This window comes from Sceloporus undulatus, chromosome 2 (assembly GCF_019175285.1).
Source record: "Sceloporus undulatus isolate JIND9_A2432 ecotype Alabama chromosome 2, SceUnd_v1.1, whole genome shotgun sequence".
NCBI lineage: Eukaryota > Metazoa > Chordata > Lepidosauria > Squamata > Phrynosomatidae > Sceloporus > Sceloporus undulatus.
Genome location: NC_056523.1, coordinates 321,742,767 through 321,758,380, shown reverse-complemented (window position 1 = coordinate 321,758,380; position 15,614 = coordinate 321,742,767). Strand labels below are relative to the sequence as shown.

At 42.7% G+C, this 15,614-nt stretch overlaps 2 protein-coding genes across 8 annotated transcripts in view; both read right to left on the bottom strand.

Moving 5' to 3' along the window:
* Nucleotides 1–6,055, bottom strand: part of HDHD2 (haloacid dehalogenase like hydrolase domain containing 2) — a 29,473-nt gene extending 23,418 nt beyond the window's left edge. The window contains exons 1-2 of one of the 7 annotated variants that reach the window (XM_042448804.1): nt 5,989–6,055; nt 712–813 (exon numbers count right to left, since the gene is read on the bottom strand). In XM_042448804.1, the coding sequence (XP_042304738.1) occupies nt 712–812 (101 nt within the window). In that variant the 5' untranslated portion in view covers nt 813; nt 5,989–6,055. The other 6 variants (XM_042448803.1, XM_042448805.1, XM_042448807.1 and 3 more) reach the window with 6 other exon arrangements.
* Nucleotides 6,056–9,955: 3,900 nt separating this feature from the next.
* IER3IP1 (immediate early response 3 interacting protein 1) lies at nt 9,956–15,614 on the bottom strand. Its single transcript, XM_042448810.1, has 3 exons — nt 15,411–15,614; nt 13,153–13,254; nt 9,956–10,151 (listed from the first exon to the last, which is right to left on the bottom strand). Exons 1-3 carry the CDS (start codon nt 15,499–15,501, stop codon nt 10,096–10,098), a joined length of 249 nt encoding a protein of 82 aa, XP_042304744.1. The 5' UTR covers nt 15,502–15,614; the 3' UTR covers nt 9,956–10,095.

Below are 15,614 nucleotides of genomic sequence, written 5' to 3'. Positions count from 1 at the left end.
GCTTAGTTCTGACAATGAACATCTCTGGTTTAGAGCTATAGGGCCTGAACAGATTAAGTGGCTTTGGGCCACTTTGGAGATGTGCTGTTTAAATGACGCATGCATCCTAAGAGGCTGGAAGCCACACTGAAGCCACACTGGCCCTTAAGATTGGAGCATGGCTTCCAGCCTCTCAGAATTTAAACAGCCCACCTCCAAAGTGGCCCAAAGCAGCTTCATTTGGCCTATCTGTTCAGGCCAGTTAGTGACAAAGGGTCTACTGATTTTTTAACTACTGAATGTCTCTGTATGGAGCTATAGATACTGAATAAAGGCTTGCTGAGCTTTTCCTACTGCAGCCTGAGAAACTTGGTTCCTGCTGACCTGACACTGAGAGGGTCTGGAAGTGATAATCCCAATAAAGAAACTTGCTCAAATCTTGCAGCTTTCCCAAGAACACTACGCAAGCATTCAGATGAACTCAAAGCAAAAGTAGGGTGAAATCCTACATCATCCATTCACCAACAGAATGCACACACTGGGTAAAGCAGATTTCTTCCTGCATCTGCCTCCAAATCTGCTTTGCAAGGCTGGAGGGCTAACCTCATTCATCATTGACTCCCAGCATCCTTCCTTAAGACAGTGCCCCCTTGGCTCATAAGATGTCTTTTTGAAAATGGTATTTCCCCATGTTTAAAAAAAATTCAGAGGTATCTGGAAGGAATAACTTACCTTTTAAGAGCTTCCTGGGCCCCAGGAACAGCCATATCTTCTATGTGAAGTGTGCCACTGAGATCCACCAAGACAGCTTTCAATGCACGCAGGGTTGCCATCCTTCGCACAAGGAGGAAGAAGGGGGGTAAGATTAGGTTTAGAAAAATTTAAAGATGAAATTGGTAGCTAACAATAGACAATTAAAAAGAAAGGCACTCAGTTAGTCGCATCATTTGTGCCAAACCTGGTAATACTTTCAATATTATCCGCTGTGTTCAATGAGCCCCCGTAGACAGAGAAATAGAAGGCGGCATTAAAAATATATACATTATTGATAAAAGAGCATTTTCTCCTGTTCATTTAATGCAGAAACTATCCTCACTGCATTTTTAAATATTATAGCCCCCTTTCTCCCCCCAAAACAACCAAACTCCACAACCAAACCTAGGGAGAAACAGCATGGGTTTAATTTAATTAATTTAAGAGCCTCTTTTAACTGAAGCCTTACATTTTTATATTTTACCTGCTAGAATAGAAAGAGTTGTGCCAACTGCAGTGATGTTATACAATTAAAAAGTAATTAGGCCACCCTATCCAAAGCTTTCCAAGCTGAATATTGGTTTTTGTCTTCTAGGTAGGGCCTGAGATGCACAGATGGGGAAGAGGCCCACAATCAGCAACAGGACCCCTGAGTTCAATCTTAACACAGCAGGCGCAGGAGGCTGAACAACTATCTGGATAGCACTTTGGGGACTGCTTCTCCGTTCTACCTCCTACGGTTGCAAAAATGCCTTCTGTCAGAAACTGTCCAGAAGTGGAAGAAGTTACAGGCCATGTAAAAGGAACTCCTCAACTGGAATTGATGAGATGCAAGAGAGTAATGGCCCAAGAAGATGGCCAGTTGGGCAGAAGCGGAAGTTATAAAAAGCCTTGAGTGACCGCGAAGGGAGAGTCTAAGGTCCAAAACACAACACAGAAATAATCCAGTTTGAGAAAGCTTTAACTGCCCTGGCTCAGTGCTAGGGAATCCTGGGAGTTATAATTTATTGTGGCACCAGAGCAATCTGATAGAGAAGGCTAAATGTCTCACAAAACTACAGTTCCCAGAATTCCCTAGCATTGAGCCAGGGCATGTAAGCTATCTCAAACTGGATTATTTCTGCAGTGTGTTTTGGACCTAAGAGAGTAGAATAAAAGGGATGCTTTGGGATTAAGGGCTCTGTCCCACCTCCAGACTCCAGACTGGGAGCTCCAGACTCTAGACTCTGTGTAAACTTACAGCGCTTTATAAATAAAGGTTAATAATAATAATAATAATAGACCCCATGACCATCCAGGACTCCAAATCCCATCTGGTGTTGTTGTCAAGCATTAAGTATTAAGTTCATACCAAGCTGCTTGTGGCTTGTCACTCAAAACAACATACACAAACAGAACATATTTTCCTGTTTGCAGATTAAGAGAGTAATCTTAGGTACAGGGGCTGTTCCCAGATCAAGGAGAAATTTTTTATTCTGACCTACTTTGGGATATGGAACATTTAGTCTAGCCTAGTGACTTCTAGCAAGAAGGTGGATGAAGAGCAGAGCAGAGGATGCGCTTTGGAAACATGAATGGGAGGGAAGGCAGACACTAGCCAAATAAACATAGACAGTCTTTGCAAGACACAGCAACAAATCAGTGAAGCTCTGCAAATTGCATCATGCTGCCGCTCTACTAGCTGAATTGAAAATAAGCCCCCAGCCCTTTCCTCACTCACAGTCACGCGGGGTGAGTGGGGTGGGTGGGTGGGTCTGGGACAGATCCCCTACAAAAACGGAGGGCTGACTGTATTTATTTAAAGCATGCATCTATTTAAAGCATTTATGTATTGCTTTCTCAGCCTGCCAGGGTCTCTGAAGAGATTTTCAACCGATAAAAATATTTCAAACATTTTATATACACATACACAACATTTAAAAAATAGATTAAAACAACTTCTTAAAGTAGTTTAAAATCTATAAATAGTTAAAACAGCCACCCCTGGTTTTAAGGAACAAAGTCATTGTGAAATCAATGTTAGGCTGCATCTGCACTGCAGAATTAATACAGTTTAAGTGCTGGATTGCGACTCTGGAGGCCAGGCTTTAGAGAGCTCTTGTAACACTAACTGGAAAAAAGGAGTTGGCAGCAAGCATGATCTTTCCTAGACATAAGTCTACTTCTTCAGATGCATTCGGTGACCAAGGTTTGGAGTCTCCTTCCTTAGAGGTCTTTAAACAAAGGCTAGATGGCCATCTGTTGGGGGTGCTTTTATTGTGATTTCCTGCATGGCAGATTGGATGGCCCTTGAGGTCTCTTCCAACTCTACGATTCTATGACTCTATGATTCCCAGCTCGGCCATGAAACCTACTGGGTGACCAAATCTCGCCAAGAAAACCCCATGATAGATTCATCTTAGGGTCACCCTAAGTCAGAAATAACTTGAAGGAACACAACATACATTCATTGCTGCTATGGCTCAAAGCTACAGCATTCTGTGATTTGTAGTTTTGTGATCTATTTAGAGTTCCCTGCAGAGATCTCTGGTGCCACAACAAACTACAAATCCCTGGATTCCGTAAGATGGAGCCATGAGAGTTACAGTGGTGTCAAACTGCATCAATTCTGTAGTGCAAAGTAGATAGCTGGGTTGTTGTTTTGTATTAGTAGAAAGTTACAGTTAATAGTTGATTGTATTTTAGGATATGTTGATGGAAAATAATAGATATAGAATTGATTAGTGTTTATGGAATAGATATAGACTTGATTGTTTATAGACAAGTTTGAATGCATGGCAAATGTATGGTTTTATATGTTTGAAATTTTTCTTGAATAAAAAAGGATTTCAAATAGGCTTACATGGGACTCTCCATACTGACAGAATCAAGGATCTTTAAGATAGTCAAAGCACAGCCAGAAAGGGCACACTGAAACCCACATCATTTTGATAACTGCAGTCTCTGTGACTGGCACCAAAGTGACCTTCAGAAAATTAAAACCTTTTATCACTGATTTCAGAGATATCGCATATCAAGTACTTTTTAGACAGTCAGGTGCCATCACAAACTTTAATCAGATCTCCGAAGAGGAAGAGAAACTCTTCCTTATGTTTCTAGATAAAAGCCAGGCACTAAAACTCAATCCAAGGTTCAAGATATTAACTGCTGAGACCGTTTTTGTCACCTGCAAAAGGACTCCATTTTATCACAAAAAGATCTACTTATCTTCAAGTAAGCCAAGGTTGTCTATCTGCTATAACAAGCTGAAAAGTTCAATTAAGATACTGGGATGTTTTGTTTAAAGTCCTTGATATTTCCGGAGAATAAGGTCAGATTTGCAGCCTTTGAAGTGTCCAATAAATGTTACTGAAGTTATGTCACTGATGCACAACGAGAGTGAGAATCATGCTGCCTTCCAAAGATTTTTGGACTGTAACTCCCAGCATTCCTCACCACTGGCTATGCTGAATTGAGCTGAGGTGAGCTGCAGTTTAACTACATCTGGAAGGCTGTATGATTTTGGGTGTAGGCAATGCCTGGCCCAAGGTCACCCAATCAAAAGTCGAAAGCTTTTAGGGCTGGCAGCCATAGCTTTTTGTGGGTTTTTTGGGCTATGTGGCCGTGTTCTGGAAGAGAATGCTGGAACAGAAGTGAGTGAGTAATATTCATTGTGTACAGTGGCCCTTGTTATCTGCTGGGGTTTGGTTCCAGCCCCCTCCCCCCCCCGGTGGATAACAAAGAGGGCCGACTGTATTTATATACTCACCCAGTCAGTTGCATGTTTGTGTAGTGTGTGGTGTTGGTTTGGATTTGTCTCCTCCCTCCCCACTGGCACTGTTCAGTCCTGCTGTGTTGCCTATGCTCTAAACCAGTGGGTTCCCAAACGTTGGTCCTCTAGATTTTTGGACTTCAGCTCCCACAATTCCTGACTGGTGGCCAAGTTGGCTGGGGCTTCTGGGAGTTGGAAGTCTAAAACACCCGGAGGATCAAAGTTTGGGAATCACTCCTGTAAACATGAGGCCACACTGGCTCTCTAGGAAGGGAACCGAAGCATGCTCCACTCTTCCACCAGAAACGTTTACTTTAGAGGAGGCTTCCTCAACAAATTTTTGACTACAGCTCCCATGATTCCTATCCAGAGTGATGGGTGTTGCAGTCAAAACATCTAGTAGGGAAGGTTTGGGAAGGCTGCTTCAAAGTGTTCCCCAGTCAGAGGAATGCTTCCCAGAGCCCTCTGTATTTCTGAAACAGTTGCTGATCTGTGTGCGCTTTCCAACTGAAGTCAGATAAGGTCAGATTTGTGAGTCACAAAAACAGCCTTATCCGAGGCCATAAAGTTACCACACTGAACATGTATGCATGCATGTGTGTGTGTGTGTGTGTGTGTGTGCGTATCCTGCCTTTCTAATTCCTGTTGTTGTGTGCCTTCAAGTCGTTTCTGGCTTATGGCGACTCAAAGGCAAATCCGCCACTGGGTTTTCTGGGGCTGGGAGTGTGTGACTGGCCCAAGGTCACCCAGTGGGCTTCCATGACTGAGTGGTGAATCGAACCCGGATCTCCAGAGTCATAGTCCAACGCTCGAACCGCTGTGTCAGGCCGGCTCTCTACAAGAGAAACATTCAGTTATTATCCAATATTATCAAAATTTAAAATGACAACAACATTTAAGAAAACATAGACAGCATCAGCCAGGTAGTTGCGATGTGGCTAGGGCTGCTTCCGCACAGAAGAAGTAATCCAGTTTGACACCGCTTTATCTGCCATGGCTCAATGCTGTGGAATTCTGGGAACTGTAGTTTATTGTGGCACCAGAGCTTCCTCTGACAGAGAAGGCTAAATGTCTCACAAAACTATAGTTCTCAGAATAGCATAGCACTGAACCAGGGCAGTTAAAGTGGTCTCAAACTGGATTATTTCCGCAGTGCAGATGCAGCTCAAGCCAGACCAGTCAGTCAACCCTCCCTTGCCAGTGAATGGGAGCCTTTAAACCTCTCAGGAACTGAGTTCGTGCTGAGAAATTCCTACATAATATAGTATAATAAGCAAGGGAAAGACTTGCCTTAGGGTTTAACCCCCCCCTCCTCACCACGGAAATGGTCTCTTCCTTCTGCCTTAGAGACACATGCCATGGATTGGAGCATTACTAAACAGTTAAGATAATAGGGGGATCCGTCCCCCCCATCGCACAGTTGGTACTGCCCTCGCCACTGGCAACACCGGAAAGTCAGGCTGTACCATTAACGAAAGCGAGAACAAGCATTGGGTTGAACTGACCTATCTCTGGAAAGACCCGTTCAACTAGAAGTGGGGGGGGGGGGGCGGTTGGAAAGTGGGAGGCCCGCCTACCGAAGGACCCAAAATGGCTTCCTCAAGGTGCCTTAGGCAGACGCCTGTAGGATTTTTGTTTTGGTTTTGCTTAACGAAACTCAGAAAAATAATTTTTTTGAGGGCCAGAAGCACGATTTAGGTCACTTTATCAGTCTACGTTACTATTATTAATTCATTCAGTTAGTGGTATTATTGAGCAGGCACCTCTCTAGACGATCCTTCAATAATAATAATAATAATAAATTACTACTGTATTATTATTCCTTCCCTTTTTTGAAGATGGAGCATGGAAAGTCTCAGTTCCTCACTGGTTTAGTTAATGCCTTATGATGATTTCCTCATCTGTTTCAAAGGGGAGGGGATCAATCTATTTATTGAAAGTATGTATTATTCCAACCTATTCTAGCCATGTAAGCCGCCTTGATTGCGCCTTGAAAAACTAAACACTGCAAGTGCAGAATCCCCAGCTGTAGCATCTACTGTTGTGATAGAAAAGGTGTCCCTGTGCATAGAATCGTAGAGCTGGAAATGGCTTTTGGGATAAAGCGTTCAGATGACACATCCGGCTAGTGCCAATCTGGGCAATTCAGTACGTTGGGTCATTTTATTTTTTAAGAGGTTTTTCAAAAAAAGATTTTTAAGGATGTAAAGCTTTCACGGCTGGCATTCATAGGTTTGGGGTTTTTGGTGGGTTTTTCTGGCTAGATTTATCACATGGGAGGAATTTGTCTTAATTTTGAATGAAAAGAAAGTGGGGCCAGGACGCATTCACGTGAATTCGCTAGTTCAGTGAATTTACATGAATTTGGATTGCATTCAAACTGACCTCCCATTGCCTGAAAATAGCTTGCCATTGCCCCAAATTGCATGTGGTAGTCTGTCACACAATAACGTTAAACCCCATGATTGCGTTTGGATTGCCATTGGATTATACTTCCAGTTTCCCGTCTGATAAACTCCCATGAGGCCATGTTCTAGAAGAGTTTATTCCTGACGTTGTGGCTGGCATCTTCAGAGAATGCTGGCATAGCAGAGAGTGGGGTATATGTACTGTTGGTTCAGAGGAAGCTATTTGTGTAATGTATTGTTGTTGAATGGCAAGGCAACAGAACAATACAACAGAACAATACACCGATTAACATGCATGGACATGTTTGGGGGGCTTCCTGGGCACCTAGCAGGCATTTTAAGGCAAAAATTGCTTTGGAAAAATTTTACAAAATTTTGTTTTGACCTCTGTGGGTCTTCAAACATGTAGAAATTCCATCTACACCTCCTTGGGGTTCATATTTGGGTCTTTAGGAACAAAAGGAAAATGTTTTTGACCCGGAGGGAGGAGAAGAATTTTGCCCACCCCTGGCTTAAACAGATCAGTTGCTTTAACTGTGATGGCATGTCCCTTACAATCCTGTCTGTACTGAGAAACAAAGATTCAACTCTTTAATTTTGGCAGCCGTTTACTTGCATGCCACAACTGACAAGAGGAAGCAGGAAAAAAAGCTTGCTCCATCATCACTATGATATCCCATCAAAGATTTAAACATGTCTATCACGTCACTTCTTAAATCTTCTCTTCCCCACTCTTGGCATACCTAGCTCTCTAAGCCGCTTACCTTTTTGGTCACCCTCCTCTGGATATGCTTTACTTGTCAAGTGAGGTTTGACCAAAGCACAATAGAATGGTACCCATTACTTTCCTCGATCTAGACTCTACATGCCTGTTCATGCAGCCTAGGATCATATTGGCTTTTCTAGCTGCTGCACCACAGTTGTTTCATGTTTAGCTTGTAGTCTAAGACTCCTACACCCCTCTCAGTCTCAGATGTACTGTTGTCAAGCCAGGTGTCACCCATCCTATATCTGGACATTTCATTTTTTTTTCCTGCCCAACTGTAGTATTCTACATTTCTCCCCGTTTAAATTCATTTTGTTACTTTTGGCCCAACTCTCTGATCTGCCACGGTCATTTTGAATTTTGAGCCTCACCTTTGGGATATTAGCTACTCCTCCTAGTTTGGTGTCATCTGCAAATTTGATATGCCCTCTATTCTTTCACCCAAATTTGTTATGCCCTGCATGCATTCTCTCTATTCCTTCATCCAAGTCACTGATAAAGATGTTGAATAGCAATTGGCCCAGGACAGAACCCTATGGCACCCTGCTAGTTACTTCTCTCCCGATTGAACCATTGGTGAGTACCCTTTAGATCTGGTCCGTCATCCAGCTAGAGATGCACCTAACATTAGCATTGTATAGCCCACATATTATAGAATATATCACATCCTAGTATCTATTATTGTATTACCTAGAGTCTGTAACTCCAGTGTTTGAAAATTCTTGTAACAGCAGGTATAATATGGAGGCCATTCAGCACAGTCAATGATCAAAGCTATGGCAGTTGTCATATAAAATTATAGAGGTCAGCACACCTATCATCCCCTTTCCCTCCACCACTCCCTTCTCCTTTTGAGTCATGTCTTTTTAGATTGTAAGCCTGAGGGCAGGGAACCATCTAATTAAAAAGATTGTATGTACAGCACTTTATAAATAAAGGTTAATAATAATAATAATAATCATTATCATCATCATCATGATGTAGTAGAGGAAGAGGAACCCTATGGTCCTACAGATGTTGCTGGATTATAAATTTCTGCAGCCCTAGTCAGCAAAACCAATGTTGAGGGACGATAGAAACTGCACTCCAGCATTGAGAGGGCCATAATCCTCCAACACCTTACCATGTCACAAACAACCAGGGTCTTTTTTCCGAAAAAATCCTTTCTTTGGAAAGAAATGAAAGAGTGGAACTGAGAGATGTAAACAGTGGAAATAGTTTTATGGAAAACTACTATATAAAATACCTTGCTACCAGAGAAGCAACAGACTATTAGCAATACTTTTAAATCTGCAATCCAATGAAGAGTGGTATGTGGCCCGATTAAGCTTGTACAGAATAGTGCTGTTAAGGTGTATCTCAATTGATGAATAGGGGAAATTCCTTCTTCTTGGTCATCATATTCCATTCCTTATGAATCTCCTGTCTTCCACACACACAGGATCTGTTAACAATCCAGGCTCCTGTAGATTATATTCCATTTAAGGAAAAGAGAATTGAAAACCCAATAGACAGTCTTTAAATTGCACAGGACACAATCAGACAGAGAATTTAATTTCACACAATTCAAGCTGTCCTTACTATTTAAATAAGTGATATACAGCTATCTTTTTTCAAGCTATATTTAAAATGTATTCACTAGACCAGCATAGTTTGTTTCATATAAACTGCTCCATACACATATTTTAAACTTACAAATTATGATAAATGGGGGGGGGGGCACTACAAAAACTTAATAATGGAGAATACTAGTCTTTGAAGCAAGATTTTTGGAGTGACATTTCTGTTCTTAGATCTAATCATTCTAGATCTTGCTATGTAGAAGTCACAATGTATAATCAATTTTAAAAATAATCACTTCACCCAATGGGTCAGTGGTAAAAAGAAATAGCAACTGCATACGACTTATTCAACTACCAAAGTATTTTTTTAAAAATTTCTTATATATGCCAAAAGCCAAAATTTCAATTTCTGTGATATTTACTGTAAACCCATAGGCAAGATTTGGTCCCCATGGCCCCCAAAATATACAGCATTTATATATTAATGTGATAATTATTACTGAAGCAAAATTCAACTTTGAAAGCCCTCAAGTGTATTCGTAGGAAATTCAGCCCTGAGCAACAAGGAATTTAAGGAACAGTACTTTTAAATACTTACTATTATATGCTACAACAAATAATGTAAACACTTGATGCTATTAAGTGAGGAAATCCTATTTCAGATTCAGCATATCTACACAGCACTTTTGTACTGATTAAGTTCTCTGGTAATGAAACACAAGTGAGTGTTAAGGAATACAATAAATAGAAATGATGTCTTTATTGAGGCAAAAGGGTGGCTTTGATAGCCAAGCCAAGTTTGGATCCCAATGAGCAAATTGGTCTGTAGTCCGTTTGTTCTAGATATATTGCAACTTCTTTTGAAGGAGATCGTCTTCAGCCAAACAACAAAAGCAATACTATTGTTACCGTGTTTACTCCAATTAATGGTACTGCAAAGAAAAATGAAAGATAATAATTGTTGTTGTTTTAAATGAAAAGCAGAAGATTTCATTAAAACCAAAGATCCTTTGAAGACAAGAAAACACACAACCTCTCACTAGACAACTTGCAAGAGTGTGATACATTTTCCACAAGTTGGTTTAAAGAACAATAGGGAAACTGTGGCCCTCCAGATGTTGAACTATAAATCCCATAAACCCTAACCATTGGCTAAGTTGGCTGGGCTGATGGCAGGTGGAATACAACAACTTTAGAAGACCGTATGCTCTCTACTGTCACAGTAACACAACTCTTTTAAGGGATTATTGGTATAATATTTCACACTTTTTAAATGCTTCCTCAGTCTGATCATGATTTGTCATTCTAGTAGCAGCACTAATCACCAAAGTAGTAATATACACCATCATAAAGTCACTTTCCACATGCTTTGATATCTATGTTTAAGCTATTTATGGAAGTTGTTGCTTTTATATGTCAGTGAATAAAATGTTACATTTCGGAAATCTAAAATCCAAAATCTGTCATTAAAACAAAAGATGTGGCCATGAAATGAACATATACATTTAGAGACTGTTACATCAAGTAGCGAAAGTAAAGTGTTGAGAGCTGTGGGTTGGGCATTGGTTCTAAAACTCCAGTCCTACAAATGCTTTGAACTTCAACACCTAGAGGCCCCAGCCAAGGATTCTGGAAGCTGAAGTCCAAAGCATTCTGAGACCTGAAATCCAAAGCCGGCTCTATTCTGCTTTGGTCAGGCCTCACTTGGAATACTGTGTCCAGTTCTGGGCACTACAGTTGAAGAAGGAGATGGACAAACTGGACAGTGTCCAGAGGAGGGGAACTAAAATGGTGAAAGGTCTGGAACCTATGAGAAGCAGCTTAGGGAGGTGGGTATGTTTAAACTGGAGAAGAGAACATTAAGAGATATGATAGTCATGTTTAAATATTTGAAGGGATGTCATGTTGTTGATGGAGCAAGCTTGTTTTCTGCTGCTCCAGAGAACAGGATACAGAACAATGGATTCAAGCTACAAGAAAAGAGATTCCACCTAAACATTAAGAAGAACGTCCTGATGGTAAGAGCTATTTGACAATGGAGGACACTGCCTAAGAGTGTAGTGGAGTCTCCTTCTTTGGAGGTTTTGAAATAGAGGCTGGATGGCCATATGTCTGGAGTGCTTTGATTGTGTATTCCTGCATAGCAGGGGGATGGACTGGAATGCCCTTGGTCTATCTACCAACTCTATGATTCTATGACCAATACTTGAGAACCACTGGGTTAGGTGATCCAGGTAAAGTAACATAATCAGGATGTCAGAAAAGCAGAGAGAATACAAAATTTAAAACAGAAGTGAGGGATGGCTTCCAGATGTTCCTCGACTGCAGCTCTCATAATCCATCCACCCTGGCTGTGATAGCTAGGGCTGATGGGAGTTGCAGTCTCCTGCACAATTACCCAACTCTACTTTGGAAGATGGTTCACACATATGTGCTGGCACCACTAAATTCCTTCTATAATGTCAACAGGCTTGTTAAAGTAACAACTTGATCCTGCTGTCTGCAGGGAAGAATTAAATACAAGAGTCATTCTTCTTGTGTAATCACATCAGTTATGGTTTTGCACTTCATCCAAAACCACAGGAAGTGAATGGATGCAGCAACTTAGGGCAATTCAACTTACTCGTACAACATTTTCCTAGGGGAGGGATGGAACAGAAGGCAGGTCAGGATTGCTCCGTAGATCTCTAAATCAGTAGCATCACTTGGGTGCGGGGTGTGTGGACTGCACCGGGTGACACCTGGAAGGGGGAAGACACCCAGTTGCTCCCCCCCCCCTTTCGGGGCCGGCTGCTCCATCCAGGGATTCTTCTGGGTGAAAGCCCAGGAAGGAGGAGGAGAGCAAGCCTAGTGCTGCCACCCCCCAAGTTGCTTTCCGAGTCCAGTGAACTCACAAGGCATGGGGGTACTGGGCTAGGGAGGCTATCTGTTGAGTCCAACCTGGACTCAGAGGCATGGAGTGGGGTAGGGTGCTAGGGAGGCTGCCTGCTGAGTCCAGCATGGACTCAGAAACATGGGCTGGGGTGGGGCTGCCTGTTGAGTCCAGCCTGGATTCAGAGGCGGGGGGGGGGGGGGAGGAAACGGAGGCTGCTCTTGTGGCGTCGCCCCAGGCCCCACCCCCAGATGCCCTGTCCCCTGCACTGGGTGACACCTAGGCTGGGGATGCCACTGCTCTAAATGACCTTTAGTGGATCTGCAAGGGTTTTCTTTTGAGTCTTCTTTTTATCTAACTAAAATATCTTTCTTTTCAACTGGGCTCTTCTAATTGAAAACACTATAGAGAGAAATCTAGGACTGGACTTTTGTCGCTCTCTGCTCACTTTAAGCATTAAAAATATTATAGTAGGTGTATGCTCAGAGGCACCCTGTTCCTCCATTATCAATCTATGGGGAGGACATCGCATGATCCTATTTCACTCAAGAATACTTGGGAATTTGTGTGCGAGCGTTTTCACAGATCTATCTACAGGAATCCTTGGTGTTTTTACAGAGTGCAATAGCAGAATATAATTTTCATCATCCTTAGGCCAGAAACAGATGAAAGGCCCTATCTCCACCCCAATTTCCACTGCCCTGACATTAAAGGGAGAAAAGCCAACACAGCTCCATCGTGCCTAGGCCCCAAAGCAGAGAAAGGCCTTCTCTCCATCCCAACTGCCACTGCACTGGCCCTGCAGGGAGAGAAGAAGAGGCAATACCTGCTAGATTTAGTCTCCCCTCCACAATGCCACCCTCTTTTCCTTTTCTGTCATGTCTTAATCAGATTGTAAACCTGAGTGCAGGGAACTGTTTTGCTGATGGTGCTAGATAATAAATGGATTACTTAATTATTTTGCCATGTCTTTCATCAGTTACCCTATTATTTATTTATATAGTGCCATGACAGTTCTTAATACACCTGAGATACAAAAGACATTACGGTGTCCATCATACCTCTCATAACTGTCCGTACAGATCGGATAAGGTTCATCAATTGTCCTTTAATTCCTGGATCTTCTCCAAATCCTCCAATGCCTTGGTCTGCTCCCCAGCCAACTGAATTAATTCAGAAGTTTTATTTTAGTTAAAGTAAGCATGCAATTACTTCATAATGTAAGTTTCATCACATTAATGAACAATTTATATCACAAATAAAAATGTACTTTAAAAACCAAATGCCACAATAAACAGACTTCTAATTCTTAGTTTCAACACAAGGTAAATCTGTAGTCTTCACTCAATTTGGATACATAAAACGCATTATGAGTAACGTAACAGTCAGACAGCAGAATAACTGCAGATGAGGACCCTCTCTATTAATATGCAACATTATTATTTGAAGGTATTAAAAGAACAAAGAATGGGCTGACAGTTTCAGTTTTCCATCATGCTAACTATGGCGTTAGATTAATAGCAATGAATTTATAAGCTAGTTAAACAGTAGAGAGCAATATTCTCAGAGGTATTTATTATGTTTGGTGTGTTGTCGCCCTAACTTTCCACCAAGAGTATGTGTAACTTCAAAACCTCTGTAACAGTTTCACTGTTATAGCTATCAACTTCTCTCACAGTTATGTTCAAAGGTGCTGCAAGGTCCCCTGATTTTAGACTAGGAAGGCTGTCCATGGGATCCTCAGCACTCTTCTCCAGCACCATAACTCAAATGAATGGATTTTCTTCCTACCTTCTTTCTGAACTGTCCAGCTTCCACATCCATACATAGTAACAGGGAAAACAATGGCTTGTATGATTCTAACATTTGTGCTCAGTTGTATATCTTTGCATTTTAGGATCCCTTCTAGTTTTCATAGCCCTCCTCCCCATTTTTAATCTTCTTCTCAAACAGGGCTAACAGTTTTGTTAACCCTGTTTAAATATTTGCAGGGGTATCATATTGAGAATAGAGTCTCTTTCATTGGCCCCATACAGACAGGCCAAAATAAAGCTGCTTCCTTTTGGTGCAGCTTCCGGACTCTTGGCATGCATGCATCATTTAAACAGCATACCTCCAAAGTGAGCCAAAGCAGCTTCATTTTGGCCTGTCTGTATGGGGCCATTCGTTCTTTCTTGAGAGGCTCGATGGCCATCTGTCAGGTATGTTTGATTGTGAGTTCCTGCATGGCAGGGTGTTGGCCTGGATGGCCCTTGGGGTCTCTTCTAACTCTATAGTTAGCCCTGTCTAAACATTTCAAGTGGTATCGTGTTAAGAATGGAGTCTTAATTCATTCATTCTTTCTTTCAGAGGCTGGATGGCCATCTGTCGGGGATGCTTTGACTGGGAGTTCCTGCATGGCAGAATGGGTTGGACTGGATGGCCCTTGGGATCTCTTCCAACTCTGTGATCTTGTCCAGTTCCTTCATTGCTGCCTTCCCATCCTTGCTCTTCTTCTGATTTCTCAGCTGCAGTCTCCTTGACTGACGTTTCATTATAGCAAGGGGAACTCCTTAACCATTTCGACTCCCTCATTGTCCAGGCTGCGTTTATGCAGATCTTCCCAGTCCAACATCAGGGCATCTTGAAGCACCTTTTGAGACTAAGGTCCAAAACACACGACAGCAATAATCCAGTCTGAGACCACTTTAACTGCCCCGGCTCAGAGCTGGGGAATCCTGGGAGTTGTAGTTTATTGTGGCACCAGAGGTCTCTCTGACAGAGAAGGCTAAATGTCTCACGAAACTACAGTTCCCAGAATCCCCCAGCACTGAGTCAGGGCAGCTGGACGATTTCTGCAGAGTGTCTTCATAGAATCATCGCAGAGTTGGAAGAGAGCAACTGAGTGAGATAGAAGTTATTACAGGAGCTTCCCTCAGATGCAGGTCCTCACCTAGTTCATGGGCAACTACAGCTCCTACCATCCACCGCTACAACGGCAAACTGCTCAGGGAGGGCTTATGAACACCGACAAGAAGAATAGAAACGCAGACTCGCCCCTCTGCGTTTGTGGCTTTGATTATTCAAGGATTTGATTAATAAGACCTCTCTAGGAATATCTAGGTCCTCCTCCAGTGAAACTCTATGGTCAACTTTGACCAAACGTCGCACCGAGGGACCTTTTGTCCTTTGTCCCTCGTTGGAGACTCCATTTCCCATCACTCCCAGCCACCGTGACTGGCGGCGCAGGATGATGAGAGCTGGAGTCCCCCACTCCGAAAGGCCACGGCTGAGGACCTTCCTTCCTTCCCTTCCTCCCAGCCTCTCCCGGCCGACTCACTCCTCCGGAGGAAGCGCTCCTCGTGCAGCACCGCGATGGCGTTCACGAAAAGCAGCGCGGCCTGCAGCAGCGCGTACAGCGTGAAAGCCATCGCTGCTCCTGTTCCTGCTGCTCCTGCAGCCGCCGCCGCCTCTCCTTCCCCCTCAGAGACGCAGCAGCGCCAGCGCCGCCGCCGCCTCACCTACCCAACCGCGCATGCGCCAA